We start from the raw sequence: 20,969 nt of genomic DNA on the forward strand, positions 1-20,969 counted from the left end.
AGTCTATTGTTTCTTTATTTAAAAGGAAACTATCAATAAGAAAAAGAGGAGTTGATTATTGTTTTAGTATACAATTTTCTGTGTTTTGGAGGTTAATGCTCCCTCGAAGTAGCCATTGAAGATCACGGCTCTTTCGAAGTAGTTGATTTATCATTTCCTATATTTTGTTATTAGTGGGTTCGCATCACTTGATGGTGTTAGTACTCTGAAATCTCTACCAAAATCTGAAATGTCCTATTATTAGCTCTCTAGGAATATGGTGAAATGTCCTATTAAGGAAATCATCAAGAACCATTTCTTGATCAGGTCAATAGCTACCTTTGAGCCAAAACCTGAAGCACTAAACACAATCCTTACAAAGATTGTGCATAACCTCTCTTCAAGACACAAGCACCAAGACACTGAGAAAAACCAAAAGCGTTTATAACTAAAGCTTGTGCAATAATATCAATTTTCCCAATTTCTTACAAATTCTCTGTATGATCTAAAAATAGGTCAAAATGTTAAATAAAAAATTCAAAAGCGAAATTAGCAAACTCATCCAAGAGAATAAATCATCAGAGAACACCAAAAAAAAAAAGGCGCACATATCAAATGCTAAAAGGATTTAATCCAAGAAATTTTGAGCAAATAAGAGCAGATGATTGAAAACCAAGCAAGATCAAAACTCACTCGTTTCCTTCAAAGTAAAATCCGAAGAATCCGAAATCAATAAAATGGAAACCCTGTGATTTATGATCAACAAGCCTGCGAAAATGTACAGAGTAAAAGAAGAAACGTAGCATTCAGTTACCGAGTCAGGAACGCAAGATCACTCATCACTACGCCTCCGGCACAACAATCAAAGCTCGAAATCCGAACACAGAGCTAAGCTCCATCGCCGGATCGGCGATAGAGCTTGCCGAAGACGTGGAGCGCGGTGACGAAGCCGATGAAGCAGACGCTCATGACAAGCACGACAGTCGGTGTGATCTTCAATCCCGGGGCGTCGTCTGTGTAAAACCTCAGCATGTTTCCACCGGCACCGGAGCCGCCGCTGATCGCGCCAGAGCCGGTGGAGCCGGACGTGCCGCCGATTCTACGGCGGCGCATACCAGCCGTCGCAGCCGCGGAGCCGCGCGGAGGAGCCATAACGCCGGGTCTGGAGGTGGCCGAGGACGAGGACTGGGACTGAGATGAGCCTCTCACCATTGTTGCAATGTTGCACTCCGAGCAGAACGAGAAGAAGATGCGTTTGCGTGTGTGCGAGCGTGTGAGAGAGAGAGAGAGAGGGAGTGAGAGATGGTTGAAAAATGAGTGAGAAGATCGAGGATAAGGGTGAAATAAATTGGAAGTAGGTGGGTTATTTAATAGGCTTTAATGAGGGAGGTGGTTACGCACTCACACATTCCCAGCAGCTTCTTAATTAGTGTCTTTAAATATTGAGAACAAAATTATTATTTTTGCTTACCTTTTTTTTTTTTTTTTTTTAAACAAATTCCTTCATATTATAAAACTATCAGCAATAACTAGGATCAAAACATAGGGACAATAAGTTTCCTAATTACAATATCATAGATCTAGGGAGGAATTTCTTCCATCCAGATTGAGTCTACAATATGGGTGACAGCCGCTCGGGCTAATCCGTGAGCTGCAGAATTGGCCTCACATTTGACATGAACTATGTTCGCCGACCTAAAAGACTGCAAACCTGATTTTATACCGTCCAAAATATGGTCATATCTGCTCATGTTGGCCAAATTTGTCAAACATTCTTTAACAACCTGCAGGGAGTCTCCTTCAAAACAAATATCAAAAAAACCCAACTCCTTACAAAAAAGGATTGCTTGAGAGCTGTCTATGCTTCAGCCATTGTGGGATCAATTGGAAGAAAGAAAGTGGTACTGCGGGTAGCCAAAACATATCCCTCACAATCTCGAACAATAATGCCCACTCCAACTTGTCTCTCTTGTGCCTTCACAGCCGCATCCCAGTTTACTTTTAAAAAACCACTAGGTAGTGGCTTCCAAATAGGTTCTTGCAGTACAATACCCCCATTTTCTTTGTCATTAAACCTGTGAAACTCCTCCACACTCACCTTTGCTTCCTTGAATAATTGAACAGGATGAGCAAAAAAACCCCCATAAACTACAGAATTCCTCCGCAACCAGATTTTACGAGTTAGCACAGCCCCCAATTCTATCTCCTCACTATCACATCTGTCCATTAACTCCTCAACTAAGTTCAGAAAACTGAGTTGATTAGTAGATAATTTTTGTAATTTTGCCGGTCCACAACCCCAAGCATCTTGAGCCCCTGGACAGGCCCACAGAGCATGGAGAACTGTTTCCTCATCCCTTTCACAGATTGGGCATGTTGTATGGTCCACCACTCTTCTCTTGAACAAGTTGTCCTTAGTTGGGAGAATATTATTACAAGCTTTCCAGATGAATATTTTAACAGAGTTCTGAACAGCTAAAGACCAAATCGTCTTCCAAAATTTTTCCATAGAGCTGGTTCCTGAACTTTCCCCTCTACTTTGTCCTTGTTTCTCAACTGCCAAATAGTACACACTCCTAACTGTGAACTTACCATTTTTAGTACCTCTCCAAATTAATTGATCCTTTGGCTGAAGAGGACTTAAGGGAATGGTGGAAATAATCTTAGCTTCATCCTCCTGAAAAACTGCTCGGTTGAGTGTCAAATTCCAACTCTTGGTAATTGGATCAATGAGTTCAACAACCCGAGCTTATTCCACCATAAATCTCCTTGGAGTTTTAACTGCAAAAGTTGTTGGAATTGGAAGCCATTTTTCCCCCAAATATTAATATCTCTACCATTTCCCACCCGCCATACAAGCCCATTTTTAATCACCGGTTGGGCTGAGGATATACTCCTCCATGCAAATGAAGGTTTCCTCCCCAAAGGAGCCTTCGTTACCGAATACCGGGGATGATATTTGGCTTACTTAAATAAAAACACTTTACAGTAAATTTTCTATATCTTTTTCTATAATATCAAAATATTATTTTTAATTTTTTTTTTATTTCTTTTTTTTCTGTCTCTTCGTTGTCTCCGTCTCCCGCAAGATGTATTTTCCATTGAGTTGCTATGAAAGCCTTCGATCCAAAGCCAAATGGGTCGATGAGAGAAGATGAGCAGCAAATCCGCCATTTGTCAACGTTGTAGCATCACATAAAGAGAGAGAGAGAGAGAGAGAACCTCCATTTGCCAAGAAAATCTAAAATAAATGGTCATGACAAAAACCTCTCCAATCTCTTCCTGGCAAATCTCTCTGCCGCACATATGGATGGGATCTGAGAATTCATACCACCAAGGTCTTCCGCTTTGAGATTATCCAACGGGGAATTTCGGTTTTGGTCCTCCATGATCACACAGATAGTGAAGCATGTTTTTCTTCTGGTTTTGTAGATTTTTCTACGGCGGAGAGCCAAGGAGATGAAGAGGCGTGAGGGTTTTTGGAGGAGGGAATGCTGGAAGAGACGGAAGGGTTTGGGGGTTGCGACGGCGGAGAGTCCAACTGCCATGGCAGCACAGTGACAGGAGAAAGAAGAAAAAAAAAAGAATAAAGAAGAAGAAAGGAGTGAGAGGAGAGAGAATGTAAGTGTTTTTTTAAGATTATAATAATACATTGAAAATACTACAGTATTTCCCTATGCATTGGGAAGTACTATAGCATTATCAGAGAATAAAAAAATATAGGGAAGTTGCTGTGAGCAGCTTTTTATGATTTTCTTGAAATTTTTCTTAAAATTTAGTGAACAGGACCCTCATAAGGAAGCTGCTGTAAATGATCACGCTGAAAACAATTAGCAGCGGGAAAGATCAACGGGTTATACGGTAAAAAAAAATGTTCTAAAATTTCGTGTAAAGCTGCTATTCCAACTTTTATTAGCTTGAGGTCTTCAAGGAAGTTTGCGGGTAATGTTAATAGGTTATATACTATATTTTTATTTTATTTTTATTTTTATTTTATATTTTTAATGTGACACGGTTAATTAATGGTTAATTTTTTTTAAAAAAAAATAATAATAATATTAATCTAAAGGCTGATTAGTCGTATTATATCACAAAGTAAGTTAAAAGAGTAGTATATAACATTTTGCTTTTGAGTTACATTACTTTGAATTGATTTTCTTAAGAGAAACTATATAATGAAACGTCTTCCAAATTTTAAAATGTTGTAATTGATCCTTAAACTATTAGCCCTTTTTCACATAGCCCTTGCGTTAGAATTCTTTGTTATATCCAATATGGATCATATGCCCAAAATGATAAAAAATACCCCTATGTTAGGTTTAAGAAACAAAAGTACCAAAAAAGAAAAAGATGGTGGCTAGGACGTTGTGGGTCTTCTTGGCCCACGATTGGCAGTATGCCCATGGGTCTCCAAAAAAGAGACCCAATCGTGGGTCGGTCAATACAAATAATTATTTTTTTTTTTAAAAAAAAATGGTTAAGTACCTTTGTGCCTCCTGTAATTTCAAATTTTTATTTTTTGTCTCATGTGCTTCATTTATTATTACAGATAGTACCAGGACTATTGGAAAAGACGGAAATGGTACCTCCGTCTATTTTTTCGTCCAAAATTAACGGATTTTCACGTCATCGATCTATTTTTCCGTCCAAAACTAACGGATTTCCACGTCATCGACACTTAAAATTGCGATATCTGTCCCCAGATACCACGTAAGTAGCCACATCAGCGTTGATGTGGCTGCCACGTTTTATTTTTTTAAAAAAAAAAAATTAAGGTTTTTTTTTAACCAAAAAAAAAAAGAGAAAAGAAAAAGAAAAAGAAAATTGTAGGAGCCACCCCTTTGGGCAAGCCCATTTTCGCAAAGGGGGTGGCACCAATTTTGGGGGCCACCCCATGGCCCTTAGTGAGGCTTTGATACCATATACGAAAAGATAATCAACACTTATTGGTTGTAATCTACCTGACTTTAACATAGGTCATCACTACTTTATATAAAAGGTTTGTTATATATTTGCATATATGAAATCTATTCTATCACACTATACAAGGAAGGTTTGAATTTCAAACTAATCACATTGTTATTCTTATTACATCACCTCCTGCTGAACCATGTTCTCAAGCTACTGCTCACGTGAACCTACAGCCACCTATTTCAGAACTAGAAGATGCAGAAGTTGCTGAACCATGTTCTTAAGCTACTACTCACATGAACCTGCAACCACCTATTTCAAAACTAAAAGATGCAGAAGATACACCACACTCTTCCTGGCTTAAGACATGTCTTTCATTTTATTTCTTTCTGTATCTAACCATGCCTTCTTGCTTCATGTGTTCATCTTGTATTTTCTGCCTTCTTGTACTTGTTAAATTTTGTTTTATTCATGTAAGATGTATCCATTCTTCTATAAATAGAACAGAGGACTCTGTCCTCAATGTGATTGCAGAAATACCTTTTTGTTTTATTATATGGTATCAGAGCCTCTCAGACCAACATCTTCCTTCCTTTCTGATCCTTCTCTTGACTATGTCTATTGTTACTCCTCCTTCCACTACCTCCAATACCCAACCCCCTCCACTCTCTTCTGCTCCTCCCTCTCTCCCAAACCTCAGCAACATCTCCCTCCACAAACTCACTCACGACAACTATCCAATCTGGTACACCATAATCATTCCTTTTCTTGAAAGCCAGAATCTCTATGGTTATGTCTCAGGTGATCTCACCCCACCACCCAAGTTCATTGCATCACCCAGCAGTACCTCTACATCTGCTGCTACTGTCTTCAATCCTGTCTATTCTATGTGGTACCAGCAGGACAAACTTGTCCTCACAGCACTCATTTCGTCTCTCTCAGAAAATATATTAGTCCACGTCTATGGTCTCAATACCTCTCGTGCTGTTTGGTTAGCCTTGGAAAAAATGTTTGCTTCTCAATCCAAGGCTCATGTCATGCAATCTCGTTTCCAACTTGCCACCTTAAAAAAGGGTTCCATGTCTATCTCCGAGTACTTCCAGAAAGTTCAAAGTCTCTCCCACTCCTTAGCTGTCATTGAAGAACCCCTTAAAGACTCTGAACTCATTTCTTATATTCTTGCCGGTTTAGGTCCCGAATATGAATCTCTTGTCACCACTATCACCACCAGAATTGATCCTATTTCTCTTGACACATTATATGGCTACTTATTCACCCATGAAAAGCGCCTTGAACACCTTCATTCTACTCCTGACTTCTCCATTTCCACTGTCAATGTTGCCCAGGGCAACCCTTCCACTGTCAAACGTTTCCAGCGCCCTCTCCCTCCTCATCCTGCTCGTGGTGGAGGCAGGGGACATGGTCGAACCTCATATTCACCCTTCCCGTACTCACCTATCCCCAATCGCCCCATTTGTCAAATCTGCAATCGAGTTGGTCATGCTGCATCCAAATGCTTCAATCGGTTTGATCACTCCTATCACTCTAACACTGTTTCTCCAGCATCCTTCCTCACAACTCAATCTTCTTCACCTTAATTTAATTGGTATCCTGACACGGGTTCCACCAACCATCTCACCAATGACCTCTCCAATCTCAACCTCAAGGTTGATGAATATCATGGCACTGATCAAATTCGCGTTGGAAAATGGACAAGGTTTGCCAATCTTACATACTGGTTTTGCTCATCTTCCCACACCTCACAGATTTTTTTCTCTTCCTAATCTCTTGTAAGTTCCTCACATTAAAAAAAAAACTTAATTTATGTTCATCAATTTACTCATGACAATCAAGTCTTTATTGAGTTTCACCCTCATTATTTTCATGTTAAGGATCTTCACACGGGCAAGCTACATTTTCAAAGTCCCAGTAAAGGCGGCCTCTACCCCTGGCCCTCATTTTCTTCTGCTAAATCTTCTTCTGTTGCTCTCCTTGGTGAAAGAGTCTCCATACATCAATGGCACAATCATCTTAGACATCCAGCCCCTCCGTTGGTCCGCCGCATTTTGTCCAAGCGTCACCTTCCTGTGTTGCCTCACAAGTCGTCTGTTCAGCTTTGTCCTGCCTGTCAGCAAGGAAAACTGCACAAACTCCATTTTGGTGCCACTCAATCTGCTTCCAGTGTCCCTTTGGAACTTTTGTTTCTTGATGTATGGGGTCCTGCCCCTTTTTTGTCTTTCAATAATAAACGTTATTTCCTTTGCATTGTGGATGATTTTAGCAAGTATTTTTGGCTTTTCCCTCTTACTCAAAAATCTGATGTTCTTGCTACTTTCACTAAATTTAAATCCATGGTTGAAAACTTCTTTGATCGATCCATTAAATCCATTCAAACTGATGGAGGGGGAGAATTCCTTGCCTTACAAAAATTCCTCTCCACTCATGGCATCTCTCATCGCAAAACACACCCACCATCAAAATGGCAGTGTTGAGCGTAAACACCGTCAAATTGTGGATACTGGCCTTGCCCTCCTTACTCACTCTCATGTTCCATTTGTCCATTGGGACTCAGCCTTTGAAACCGCCTGCTTCCTAATAAATCGTCTTCCTTCAAGTGTTAACCACAACTCCTCTCCCTACGAATTACTCTTTCATAAATCTCCCGACTATAAATTCCTTAAAGTTTTTGGTTGTGAGTGTTGGCCATATCTTCGTCCCTACAACTCCCACAAATTTGCCTTCCGTTCCAAACCTTGTGTTTTTATCGGTTATAGCTTGTCTCATCATGGTTATAAGTGTCTTGATCCTCTTACCAATTGGGTTTACATTGCTCGACATGTTGTCTTCAATGAACAAGTTTTTCCCTTCCAAAAATCTCCATCACATATCGAACCATCTCCCTCTTCTTTACCCGGCCTCTTACCACTTCCTTCCATTTCTCTTCCTCAAAATTCCTATAACCCGTGTCTCTCCACTCATGCTCCACGTTCTTCCTCCTCTCCAACACGTGTTATGTCCTCTTTTTTTCCCATCCCTCTGCCTCTTAGTCACACCCCTCAATCTGCTGCCACCTTTCCTTCTCGAGCTACTCAACCTACTGTCACCACTTCTCCTACTCCCAATACTGCCACATCCTCTCCTAGAGCTCCTCAACACACTGCCCTCCCACTAACTTCTTACAATACTGCTACATCCTCTCCTAGAGCTCCTCACCACACTTTGTCCCATGCTGTTCCTCCCACGTCCAATTCTCACTCTACACGTGAACCTCCTCCTACTCTTGTTACTCTTCCTCCCACTTCTCAATCTACCCCACTTCTCCCCTCTCTCCGCTCACACCATATGATCACTCGCTCTCAAACCCTCTCCCACTCCACCTCCATGTCTGCCTCTACTACACCTCATCTTCAATCCCACCTCATGACTACTCGGTCCCAAAACAACATCCATAAACCCACCCTCCTACCCGATGGCACTCCCAAATACCCCTTACCTCAAGCCTTTATTGTCACCACCTCCAATCCTGAAACTGAGCCCACATGCTACACCTCTGGTGTCTAACATGTTGTATGGCGAGATGCTATGGCTGAAGAGTTCCATGCTCTTTTGAAGAATGGTACTTGGACCCTTGTTCCTCCCACACCCTCCATGAACATCGTTAGCTCTAAATGGGTTTATCGCATCAAACGAAAGGCGGATGACAGTGTTGATCGTTATAAAGCCCGCCTTGTTGCCAAAGGCTTCCATCAACAAGAAGGAATTGATTACTAGGAAACTTACAGCCCTATTATCAAACCTGTTACCATCCAGACCGTTCTCTCCCTTGTTGTCTCTTCCGGATGGCCAATAAAACAAGTTGACATCAGCAACGCTTTTCTCCATGGTTTTCTTAGTGAGAAAGTTTACATGACCCAACCACCTAGTTTTGTGCATCCTCAATTTCCCAACTCAGTGTGCCTCTTAAAGAAAGCGTTGTATAGGCTTAAACAAGCCCCCCGTGCATGGTTTTCTCGCCTTAGCACTCGCCTACTTGAGCTCGGTTTCATTGCTTCCAAAGTTGACCCTTCATTATTTGTTTTTGTCTCTGAAGGTACTCACCTTCATGCCCTCGTCTATATCGATGATATCATCCTAACTGGCTCCTCAAACTCTCTCATTGACTCTCTTCTTCACTCACTCTCTCTTGACTTTCCCATCAAAGATCTTGGTTCCTTAAACTTCTTCCTAGGTGTCGAAGTCCACAGGTCACCTACAGGACTTCACCTCTGCCAACAACGTTATATAGCCGACCTACTCAAAAGAACCTCTATGTAGTTTGCTAAACCGGTTTCCTTTCCAATGTCAACCTCCTCTCCCCTTAGCCAATTTGATGGCACTCTCATGTCTGATAATACACTCTACAGAAGCACCGTTGGTGCTCTCCACTATCTCTCACTAACTCACCCGGACATTGCCTTTGCTGTTAACGAAGTCTCTCAATTCTGTCATGCCCCTCGTGATTCTCACTGGAATGCCATCAAAAGGATCTTTCGCTATCTCAAGAATACTCTCTCCTATGGTCTCCTCATTAAACCAACACCCTCCTCTCAATTATTTGCCTTCTCTGACACAGATTGGGCTAGCTGCCCTGATGACCGGAAGTCCACCTTTGGCTACTGCATCTTTCTTGGTTGCAACCTCCTTTCTTGGACTGTCAAAACACAGCCCACGGTTTCTCGCTCTAGCACTGAGTCTGAGTACAAAGCTTTAGCAAATACCACTGCCGAGTTGCTTTGGATTCAATCTCTTATAAAAGAACTCGGCATCTTCCTCTCTGCTGCTCCCATTCTTCACTGCAACAATATTGGTGTTACTTATTTAACCTCTAATCCTATTTTTCATGCCCGCACCAAACACATTGAAATTGACTACCATTTTGTGCGAGACCGAGTTGCTCAGAAATCCCTCATTGTCAAGTTCCTCTCCGGCAAAGATCAATTGCCTAACATCCTCACTAAGCCCTTAGCCTCCATTCGCTTTACTCATCTTCGAGCCAATCTCAACGTTTGCCTGCAACAGCTGCGATTGAGGGGGGGTATTACATCACCTCCTGCTGAACCATGTTCTCAAGCTACTGCTCACGTGAACCTGCAGCCACCTATTTCAGAACTGGAAGATGCAGAAGTTGCTGAACCATGTTCTCAAGCTACTGCTCATGTGAACCTATAGCCGCCTATTTCAGAACTGGAAGATGCAGAAGCTGCAGAAGATACACCACACTCTTCCTGACTTAAGACATGTCTTTCATTTTATTTCTTTATGTATCTAACCATGCCTTCTTGCTTCACGTGTTCATCTTGTATTTTCTTCCTTCTTGTACTTGTTAAACTTTGTTTTATTCATGTAAGATGTATCCATTCTTCTATAAATAGAACAAAGGACTCTGTCCTCAGTGTGATTGTAGAAATACCTTTTTGTTTTATTATAATTCTATCTTGTGGTTGAAGATGTTGAAGTGGTTGGACTACTATCCCTTGATATCTCTTCAATTATTATCTGCGGTTGTTTAAATGTCTGCAGGTCTTTGAGTTGTAGAAGGTTGCTGACCTGGATTAACAGAAGATGTTAAAGTGGTTGGACTGCTATCCCTTGATATCTCTTCCATCATTATCCGTGATTGTTTGAATGTTTGCAAGTCTTTGAGTTGCAGAGGGTTGCTGACCTGGATTAACAGAAGATATTTCGCAAAAGCATTTTTTTCCCACGTCTAATTAGTGTTTCTTGTAGTGGGGGTATTTGCAGCGGCAAAGCAACCACTGACCTGAGATGAAGAGAAGCAATGGATCTCAAATTTGATACATTAATATCCAATGGTACTTGGATCCTCTATCCTAGACCACTCGAACACAACATCATTCGAAATAAGTGGGTTTACAAGATTAAAAGGAAAGCTAATGTAGGACAAGAATTTCATCTTGTTCCCGAGATGCTCTTATTACCGAGTGGTCTCATTTTGACATCGGGATTGTTAACAAATGGGCTTGTTCAGGACAATCTTATTGTTGAACAAAGAGGTTTACCGAAAGGATTATTAGCAATTCGGGACGAAAAGGCTTTATTGTCGGAACCAAACATTAGGTTCCGACTAGTAAACTACTTTAAGCGGGACATTTTGTATCATCGGCACCAAGTGGATAGGGTCGATGAAGAGTAGGAAATTACTGACTGGACTTTTAGTACCACCGATAATTAATTAATTGGTTTATGATGTAGCGACGAGATTGATTATTTTACATCTATAACAGATATCATATTAATATACCAAATCGATCAAGAAGATGTAAGCAAGAAAGGAAATTGTCAACTACTAGATGTTGTTCAAGAAGGAAAGAAGAGACTATTAACAGATTGTGATTTGGAAGATATTCTGCAATAATAAATTTTCTAAATTTTATGATTTCCCTTTTAGAAGACTCATATTTAGATTGACTTAGGGTGCGTTTGGGATTGCGATTTCGTAGACACAGAACATAAATCGTTTGGGAATTGCGTTTTTAAAAATTGCATTTTGAAAACGCAGAAAATCTGTTTTTTTAAATCGCAAGTAAGATGATGCTTTTTTGAAAATGCGAAATTTTAAAAGTTAATTTGCGATTTTGCCAAACATTTAACTGCGTTTTTAAAAATCACTTTTTCAAATCCCACATTTTAAAATCGTTATTTTAAATTGCACTTTTTGAAATCACAAATCCAAATGGACCCTTAGTTGTCAAGAATTATCTTACTTATTATATTTTCCCTTCATTATTTATTAATTTCATTTCTTATAAGATTTTACTCTTTAATAGTTTTAGGATCTTTCCATATTTCGTACCAAGTATTTTCATAATTTGTTTCTTTTGTTTTATTTCCATTCCTAAAATATGTTATCATTTTGTAGTTTTAGGTTTTCATTATAAATTAAGAGCAATTGTACTATAATAAACAGTTCAATGTTGCCATCATTAATATTATCATTTTTCTCTACCAACGTGTGAGTTGATTTTGTATATTAAGAACATAGTTTCTCTTTTATGTTTATGGCTTCTGATCACTACAGTCAAAAGCTGATTGTTCTACATATATATAGAGAGATTTAAAGCTCGCCAATGAATTTTATCAACAAAGTGGAGTCAATTACACTAAGATCTTTAGCTCCGTCGTCAAACCTTCCACCATTCGCATCATTTTATCCTCGGCAGAACATTTTGAGTGGCAGATTCGACGTATGAACAGGTTTACATTGAACAACCTCAAAGATTTATTGACAAAGCCAATCTTATTTGAAAGTTAAAGAGTGAACAAGTTGAACCAAGAAATTAATTAACCAAACACCTACAGAGTTAATCTCTCACCCAAAAAAAGAAAAAAGAAAAAAAAATGAAAAATGTACAATCCACAAAGAAGATCGATCGATCATGAGCTTCGCCTCAGATCACAAAAGCTTTCTGAACCCTTTTCTTCAAACCCACCGAGCTTGTTCTTGTTGAGACAGGTGGTCTGCTCAGTAGCTTTGGCTGGGAGGGAGAGGACCACCATGGAAAGCACGAAGACGCGGCGTTGCGGGCTCCCGAGGGTGGGTTGGCTCAGCAGCAGCACAGACGCAGACGCAGTGAGCTATGGTTACAGACACAAGTAGCACTCCCAAACACAACACTGCATAGGACTGGCGACCCAGTTTTCCAAACAGCCCACCCACTATCTCCATCTCTCGCTAGCTTTCTGATGCTTATTCTGTGGATTTGCCAAAGCAAAAATATATAGAATATGTATAAGGAATTGAAGAATGGTATGGAGGGGAAAACAGGGGGCAGAGGTAGAAAGGAGATGGGCATGAGTGCAAATCTGGGGATTGTGGAGGCAGAGGTTGTCGTTTAGCTGCAGATACACTGAGAAACTGCGACCTCCTCTCCCTGCAACAACCTTTTACCAGAATTTTAACACGACACCACCATCTTCTGCTCAGCTGGCTGCGCGCTAACGCCATTTGTGCAGGCTTTACCAATTTTAGGGTATTTGGTGGAGCTCAGCCATTGGTGGGTGCCCTTCAAGCGTACGTTGCAAGCCCATGATTAAGAGTCTTAATTAGAAAGTATTTATTAAATTTTGACCATATTAAAGTATTAAAATTTGTTATAAAAATAATACTGTATAATTATTAAGTGGATCCTTGATTAAAGAGTATTTTATTAACTTTTTACTATACCAAAGCCTTAAAATGGTTTTTTTAGCTTTAATTTTTTTTTTAAAAAAATATATATACATTTAGTACATAATTATTAATTAAAAGCCTTATTCAATTGAGGACCGATCGTCTACGGCCCATGACTTTTTATTCATAGATTAGCAACAAGACGCAAATTCAGAAGGAATTGCAACATGCTGCAAAATTTTCACTTCATTTGGGCCACTTCAACATTTGTTTTTGTAGGGCCCATGAAATTCCTTGAATCTCCTCATTGTTAAGGGCCTTGGATTACCTATGAACTCCAGCCCTGATCATCCTTAGAAGACTCCTTTTTTTAATTAATTAACCAAAACAAATGCATCCAAATGCAATTCATTTTTTAGGTTGAGTGGTGTTCTAGAATTTTATTTGAAGGCCTCATTGGAAGACTCTTTGTGTTATTTATCCCCCAAATAAATGGTATTTGATTCATCGGTGGAGTGCGAACATGGTGGATGGTGATTTTCCTTCTCAATGATAAAGTGAGAAAAGAGTGCCATGCATTGATGCTGAGTTCTTAAAACGTCAACACTATTCCTCATTTAGAGAATCTGATTCAAAGATTATTTTTTTTTTTTTTTTTTTTAAGATAGAGAATAAGATTTAGAGAATATGTGGCTAGTGCTCTAAAACGTCAACACTATTCCTCATTGCTAGGATCGAGCCTCTACAATAATAAACTTGAAAATTGGGACATCAAGCTCTACTTTTTTTCATTTTTTGAAGTTGTAAAATCTTTAAACTAAATACATACATCTCCCTTATAAATTCTAAACAATTAGTATTCATTTTTATTCTTGGATCTTTTGGGTTAGTTACACCAATTACATTCATGGTAGGCTATATATGATGTTGGGAGTAAATATTAGACTCTAATCTTATTGGAATAAATAAATAAAAATCTAATAAGAAAAGGCATATCTTTCAAGTACCATTAATTGCTAGTAATATTACTCCTGGCTTTTGGAAGGCTCTCCTTCTAAAAATTATAGAGCAATGTGAACATATCATCATTATAAATGTATATTTTTCCACTAAAATTTTCAATTAAAGCATCTCAAGCACTATACAAGAATAAGGAGCAAATAAAGAACATTTTTTTTTAAAAAAAAAAAAAAAAAAAAAAAAAAAAAAAAAAATTATCACGAACTTGTTCTTTTATCAAATGAAAAGTCTTTTGGAGGCCCGATATCGATTTGGTGGTCCGTGCGGTCAGGCTGTGGAAGTGGAGCCACTTGACTTGAGGTCAGCTCTTTTACATCATACTCTATATAACTTTGGTCCATTTGGCGGTTGTGATAAGAGGACGAACCCTCGCCGACCGGGTTGTGGTGTGAGGGGGAGGGTGATTCGGTTTCCCAATGCTCAACATCAAAATTGGTTTTTCTCGGTGATGTATGAATGCTGTCTGCGGCTTCGCTCCGATAGTGGCGGAGGAGATGAACTGGTGACAAGTGGTGGGATGGGGTGGCAGGTCTACTAGACATGGGGGTTGCCGTCACCGAGCCACCCTTGTTCTGTTTTATGTGCTTCCTAGCCGTGTGGTGCCAATTGCGTAGAGCCGCTGCCACTCTTTCGTTGAATATGGTCGGTTTCATGCTTGAACCCATCTACTCATATGATCATTAATAAAAGAAGAAAATCAAGCATTGTGATGTTGAACTGTTTTTCTATGCATATTTTGATTTTTATGAACAAAAATATATATATAACTTTGTTACCTGTGTTACAAGGGCATAGAGTGGGAGAGTCACGTAGCTGCACAGAATTTGTATGAGGACCCTGATAAAATTAAGAGCCAACATTTTTAAGTGTATTAATTACAAAATTTGAATTGATTTAATTTCAGATTCATAAATATAAAAAGTGATCATGATCAGACGTACCCCATTGAGATTCTAATGACGATATCCTCAGTATGCTCGTGGAAACAAGATTTCAACCCGAATTCATACTGAAAAACCATCACAGTATTCATAATTATACAAAATCCTATAACATACAATAAAAACAACACACCACAATTCATACTTCTCTCTCTTTCTTCTTTTTTTTTTTTTTTTTTTTTTTTTTTTAAGTTTAGTTTTTGTGTAATACAAAAAGACTGGCTTCATTTTAAGCACTTTTTTCTTCCATTGTTCATACCTATTATTTGTTAGAATATGAATTAAATGATTAAATTCACTCATTTCTATCAGCTTAACTGATCATTTAACATAATATCAGAACTAGTTATTATGAGTTCGAATTCTGACTCTACAATTCACTTTTAATTTTAGTTAAATATAATTAAATGATTAAATTCACAATTTCCTATTCACTTTCAAAAAAAAAAAAACTCTGCTTTCGAAATAAATTATAATTTAATACTATTGAAGTGTAAAACATATATATATATATATGGACATGGAAATTGAATATATATATATATATATATAGTACGTAGCTTACCCAAGCCCATGCAAAGAAAGCAAGCTGAAAGGCATTCTGAAACAGCAAAGACAAAGATGAGAAAGAAGAATAATTAGCATACTACGATGATGGATTAAGTAATAGTAATAAGAGTAATATTATTTAGTAAACTGCTACACGATTGTCATATAATTAAGATGACGTGGCATTAAAAGTCAACTTTTGATTTTATTTTTTTTTTCAAGAGGAGATCTAAATACTAATTTTCACTGTCATGTCATCCATATATTACGTCGTATAAAAGTTTGCTAAATATCATTTACTCGTGTACGTAATAAAGTTAATAAAGTTAGAGAATTAAGGGAAAATTAATGAAGTACCTGAAAGAGAACAAAGTTAATGAGGTAGAGAATGAGGCGAGGACGGTTGAACCAGAAGAGGTCGTCATCCGGCTGCACTTGTATCAACCCCTGCACAACCTCTCCTCTCTCTTGGATTCTCAATGCCATTTTTGTTACGATCACCTGTAGTTTCGTCCCCACCAATAGGATGATCTGAACGCATATTTAGCCGTTAGATCTGCTGCATGCTAATTATTATATATTATATCAGACATGTGATATCGATATATATATATATATATATATATATATATTTGCTTACAATCAATGGGATAAATGGTAGCCATAGATAAGATTTCCAGCCTGCAAAAACAAACAACAGAACTTAGTTTCACATTCTTCATCCTAATGCATATATATATATATATATATATTTACTGTAGTAATTAAAGGTAACTAAGTTTAAATTACAAAATGGTGTTTACCCACCGTGAGTGTTAAAGAGTAAGAATACCACCGCGAAGAACCAGATCGGTGGGCTGAAAATTCAAAACAAAAGATGGTTACGAAAGTGATCGATAGATATATATATATATATATATATATATATATATATATATATATATATATATATATATATATATATATATATATAATTGTTTGACTTTAATAAAAGAGTCTGAAATACTTTTATATATATATAAAAGAAAGAAAAAAAAGAAGAGAACGAGTCTGAAATTAAGCACCAACCTGATCCCCACAACGACTTTGAAATCCTCCTCCAATGATCTCTTTATATATTTTTGGAAGTTAAATCTTTGATGACTTTGAGGTGCCAAATGTGCCTGATCGATGATCAGTTATTGCTTAGATATATAATAAGAAGAATCTTAAAATGAAATGATTTAAACCTCTAATATTGCTCTCCCGATCCGATCGATCGAGTATTCTTTTACGGTAGTTGGTAGGATATAGATATTATATATTTCCAAATATATATATATATATATATAACGTGTCAAGATCAATAAATCATCTTTAGAAGCTAGCCGATATATATATATATATAGGGTAGCCTGAATTGCATGCATGGTTTGCAATCCGAAATAATTAATCGATCTCCTACGTACAATATTAATTTCTTGTGAATTTTGGAGGTTAATTAGAAGAAATTAAGGTTACGTACCATGATAAATCCATGTCGCAAAGTCAAGTAATCAACTTTAGGAACCGATCTAACGAACTGCCTGAAGAAACAAACCTGCAAAAGAAAAAAATATTAAAATTAGTGTGAAAACAGAAACATATATACAATTTATTTAAGGAAATTGTTCACGCCTTCACAGCAGTCAAATGCACATGCACATGTTTGGACGGCCGCCTATTTTGTCGTTTTCTTTTAACAGCCGTCTTAAGACCGTTATCTCGTTTTGCCTCAATTTGTATCCCATTTTATTATTTTTTAATAGGTATATATATATATATATATATATTCTTCATGATTCTCTCAATTGAAACCTGAAATAGCTCTGATTGGGATTGATTATCAAATATTTAACCTTAAATATATATAATTTATCGGGATCGGATTGCTAGTAATTCCTCACCTGCTCGAGTAAGTTTTGGGTCGTTTAATTTGACTCACACATGGTTGAACAAGTAGCTAGGTACTATTTAAGAACTATATATCAAAGATTAATGGGTCTAACTTACCCTCAGAAGACCCCTTAAGAGGGAAGATGCCAGGGCTGATAAAGTAATTCACAAGTCAAGAAAATCCTGGCAATGTAGGACTCTTTTATAAGAACGTACTCTCTCGTATTTGTTACCTAAATTGATAACAATCCAGACACAAAATGCTGAAATCCAGACGTCTTTTTAACCAATTAATTAAGCTAGTGTTGCTTAGCAGAGGCAAGAAATTAAACAACAATGATTGAGCTCCTAATTAAGTGAGAAGAGAAAGAGGAAAGAATTCCTTACTATCCACATGAGGGCAGGCGTTTTGGCCCAGAAGCTTAAGTGCCTTCTCCCAAAAGAAGTGTCCCTAGCAAACCTGAATCGTTCTGGATCTGTCACACATGAAACATCATATGATTAAATGGCTGTTGGAGTATACTTTGAAAAATATGTTTACATATTAACAAAAAAAAACACCTTCACTTATAATCTTTGATTTTTCGTCACTTTTATAATATAATTAAGTAGTCAAACTTTAAAAAATGTCAATTTAGAGTATCTATTTTTCATTTCTTTTTCTTTTTAATTTTTTTTTTCAATTTCAACCTTACTTTAGAACTTTCTTTTAAATGCTGTCAAAAGTTTCCAAATACCCATAATTTTTTTTTTAAAGAAAAAATTGCAAGGATTTAAGTGTTGGAAAGAATTTAACAGAATTTGTAAAAATACCCATGCTTGAATTTTTGAAAAAATTTATAATTTTTTTTTTAAAAAAATAAAAAAAATACAAGGGTATTTGAGAAATTTTGATAGGATTTAACAGAAAATTATAACGTACGAGGATTAAAATTGAAAATAATTGAAAGATAGATTCCCTAAATTGACACTTTATAAAGTTTGAGTACTTAATTACAATAGTGATAAAAGATCAAAGATTATAAGTAAATGTTTCCATAAAGAAAAGAAAAAAAAGAAAAAAAAGAAAAGAGAGAAAATAGTAATTTAGGCTAACCGTGGGAGAACTGGTACTCAGCTGTTCTTGTCTCGGTTTCCCAATGCTTCCAACGTCTCATCTGGAACCAAACAGCCCTTATTATATATGAGTTGGGGTGGGGGAGAGAGAGAGAGTAATTATGTAAGTAATTAATTTGGATGAAAATGAAAATATATATAATACATACCTTGGCTCTGCCCAAAGCGAGGGTGATGACGCAGTAAAGGACGTGAAAAATAGCCAACACGAAGATAAAAATGTGTAGTTGATGAATACCTTCATTTGATACCAATGGGACTTGACCCTGCAAATTACCATACATATATATATATATCATCAAACACCACCCCGGCCAATTCAGATCTAATTAATCAAGTTTTGCAATTATCCTATAAAATGTTTTTTCTTTGACTAATAATATTCAGTAAATTGTTATATAATTGGACTGATCACATAGTAGTGAAAATTAACCCTTAAGTTTTTATTTTTATAATTGCTGATTTAATAACTAATTTTTTTTTTGTCATATTATCAATTTCAATGACAATCGTCTAGCTAGATTAGCTCATAAGCACCCAGAGAGATTCTTCTAATAAAATGTCGATTTACATATAAAGTTTAATATATATATATATATATATAAAGAGAGAGAGAGAGAGAGAGAGAGAGAGAACAAAGGAAAAATAATGTTTAATATCATATATAGAAAGTTCTCCCAGATATTAAAGTAAAAAAAAGGTCGGTATTTACGAGCTGTAAAAGTGTGAAAACATAATTCCACAAGTTGTCATGTGTTCCCCCATTCAAGACGTACAGTTCCATGAAAAATAAAGCATTTCGTCTCATACTTATTTTGTTTTATTTTTCTAATATATAAAATATACATGTATTGGCTACTACTACGTTTTTTTTTTTTTTTTGTAAATTTTAATAATAATAAAAGAAGAGATAAACGATGGAATATATACAAGTGGCCAAGACTCACCTTGGCTACACATTGATCTGTAGAATTCGACGAAGCCGACGCCAAAAAGCGGCGGAAAGTTGCCCCAGAGTCCGACACCATCAGTAGCTTCCGGCGATTGCTTTCAGAATCGTCCTCCTCCAGTTCGATTTCTTTTTCCTTGCTGCATGGATGCCACGACGCTCCAACTCTCTCCGATACGCATATATTTGATATTGGCCCTTGTCCTACCGTCAGAAGCAACGAGATAAATCCCAATAGCATAAGCTCTGCATTAAACAAAAAACCCAGAAAAAAAAAAAAAAAAAGTTAATAATTAATTAATATCATCTTTAACTCTAATAGTCTTATATATATATATATGGCTTTAAACAGTTTGATGAACGTACGTACCTGATTTGATCTTTTCTAGTGCCTCATATAAAGCTCTTTTGTGTTTCTTCTTCAACCACTGCAACGATTTCAATATTTCAATTCAGAATCACGAAAAACCCCCAAAACCCAGATTAAATATTGCCCGACTTCGAGATATATATATATGTTTATTACCTTTCCTATAAGATGGATGATGTGCTCGATGAATATGGATATTACAACCAAAACAAAACAGACGACGGCGACAGCCCATGTCGGTGTTTGTTCCAAAGATCTCCCTCCACCTGCCCCTGCCATGATCCTGAACTCCCCTCGCCGGCTTAGGAACTATACCAAAATTTTGTAGCTAGAAAGAACTCAACAGGAAAACGTAGAAGCCAGAAAACTAAGAAAACAGAGCATCCATGGAACTCTAATATATATATATATATATATAAATAGTTTGATTTAATTTGAATAGTAAGTACAAACGAGGGAATCCAGCTTGGGTATATATAATAGTGGAGTATTTTATAGGAACTGGAGGACAGAAGAAGAGAAGGGGCAAGTGGATTCATTTGACTTTTTGACGCGTAACGAGAGGGATAGAGAAGACCGAAAGAAATCTCTCTGGAGAGAGAGAGAGAGAGAGAGGGTCGAGTCTTGTCTTTATTAAAAAAAATTCAAATACGGTCTTCTCTGACTAATTCGTAAAACAGGTGGAGTACTCTTAAAGGATCTGGTATTTGGATCAACAGTTAATCCTCACCGTTGATCAGTCACCAAGTCAACACCTTTTGCACGTTTTATTTTTTATTTTCTTGGATGATTTTTTCCTTTGGTTTTTTAATTAACAAGTCTCTTTTGTTGACCCTCTGATTGGTCGGTCGACCATGGCCCAAGGGTCCATGGTTATTTTTGTAAAAAAAAAACAAAAATTTTAATTGTTATTTTAAAAAATATATTTTTTTTTTCATTAATTCATTACATATCAAATGTGATAAAAACATCTTTTTTACATGAATATTTTTATAAAAAATAAAAACATTTTTTTTTTTATTTTTTTCCTCTTTTACTGATTGGCAACCC

General features: G+C 37.1%; 2 protein-coding genes across 2 annotated transcripts; both read right to left on the bottom strand.

Moving 5' to 3' along the window:
* Positions 1–641: 641 nt before the first annotated feature.
* Positions 642–1,328, bottom strand: LOC133877762 (protein transport protein Sec61 subunit beta). Its single transcript, XM_062316165.1, has one exon. The coding sequence runs from the start codon at positions 1,189–1,191 to the stop codon at positions 868–870; it is 324 nt and encodes a 107-aa protein (XP_062172149.1). The 5' UTR covers positions 1,192–1,328; the 3' UTR covers positions 642–867.
* Positions 1,329–14,267: 12,939 nt separating this feature from the next.
* On the bottom strand, positions 14,268–20,388 carry LOC133877499 (MLO-like protein 6). The gene is made up of 15 exons (XM_062315828.1): positions 20,076–20,388; positions 19,920–19,977; positions 19,548–19,795; positions 18,750–18,866; positions 18,581–18,641; positions 17,872–17,960; positions 17,075–17,149; positions 16,639–16,733; positions 16,378–16,427; positions 16,211–16,251; positions 15,928–16,101; positions 15,587–15,622; positions 15,022–15,089; positions 14,857–14,917; positions 14,268–14,745 (listed from the first exon to the last, which is right to left on the bottom strand). The coding sequence occupies exons 1-15, from the start codon at positions 20,196–20,198 to the stop codon at positions 14,278–14,280; spliced, it is 1,764 nt and encodes a 587-aa protein (XP_062171812.1). The 5' UTR covers positions 20,199–20,388; the 3' UTR covers positions 14,268–14,277.
* Positions 20,389–20,969: the final 581 nt, after the last annotated feature.

The sequence above is a fragment of the Alnus glutinosa genome, chromosome 9 (genome assembly GCF_958979055.1).
Source record: "Alnus glutinosa chromosome 9, dhAlnGlut1.1, whole genome shotgun sequence".
NCBI classification, from domain to species: Eukaryota; Viridiplantae; Streptophyta; class Magnoliopsida; order Fagales; family Betulaceae; genus Alnus; species Alnus glutinosa.

Excerpts from the sequence above, each read along its gene's own strand:
- LOC133877762 (XM_062316165.1), bottom strand. The coding sequence starts at position 1,191 with ATGGTGAGAGGCTCATCTCAGTCCCAGTCCTCGTCCTCGGCCACCTCC.
- LOC133877499 (XM_062315828.1), bottom strand. The coding sequence starts at position 20,198 with ATGGCAGGGGCAGGTGGAGGGAGATCTTTGGAACAAACACCGACATGG. Across the intron at positions 16,734-17,074 it reads TGCGACATGGATTTATCATG|GCACATTTGGCACCTCAAAG; the intron begins GTACGTAACCTT and ends ATCATCGATCAG. Across the intron at positions 14,918-15,021 it reads GTCATTAGAATCTCAATGGG|GGTCCTCATACAAATTCTGT; the intron begins GTACGTCTGATC and ends TAATTTTATCAG.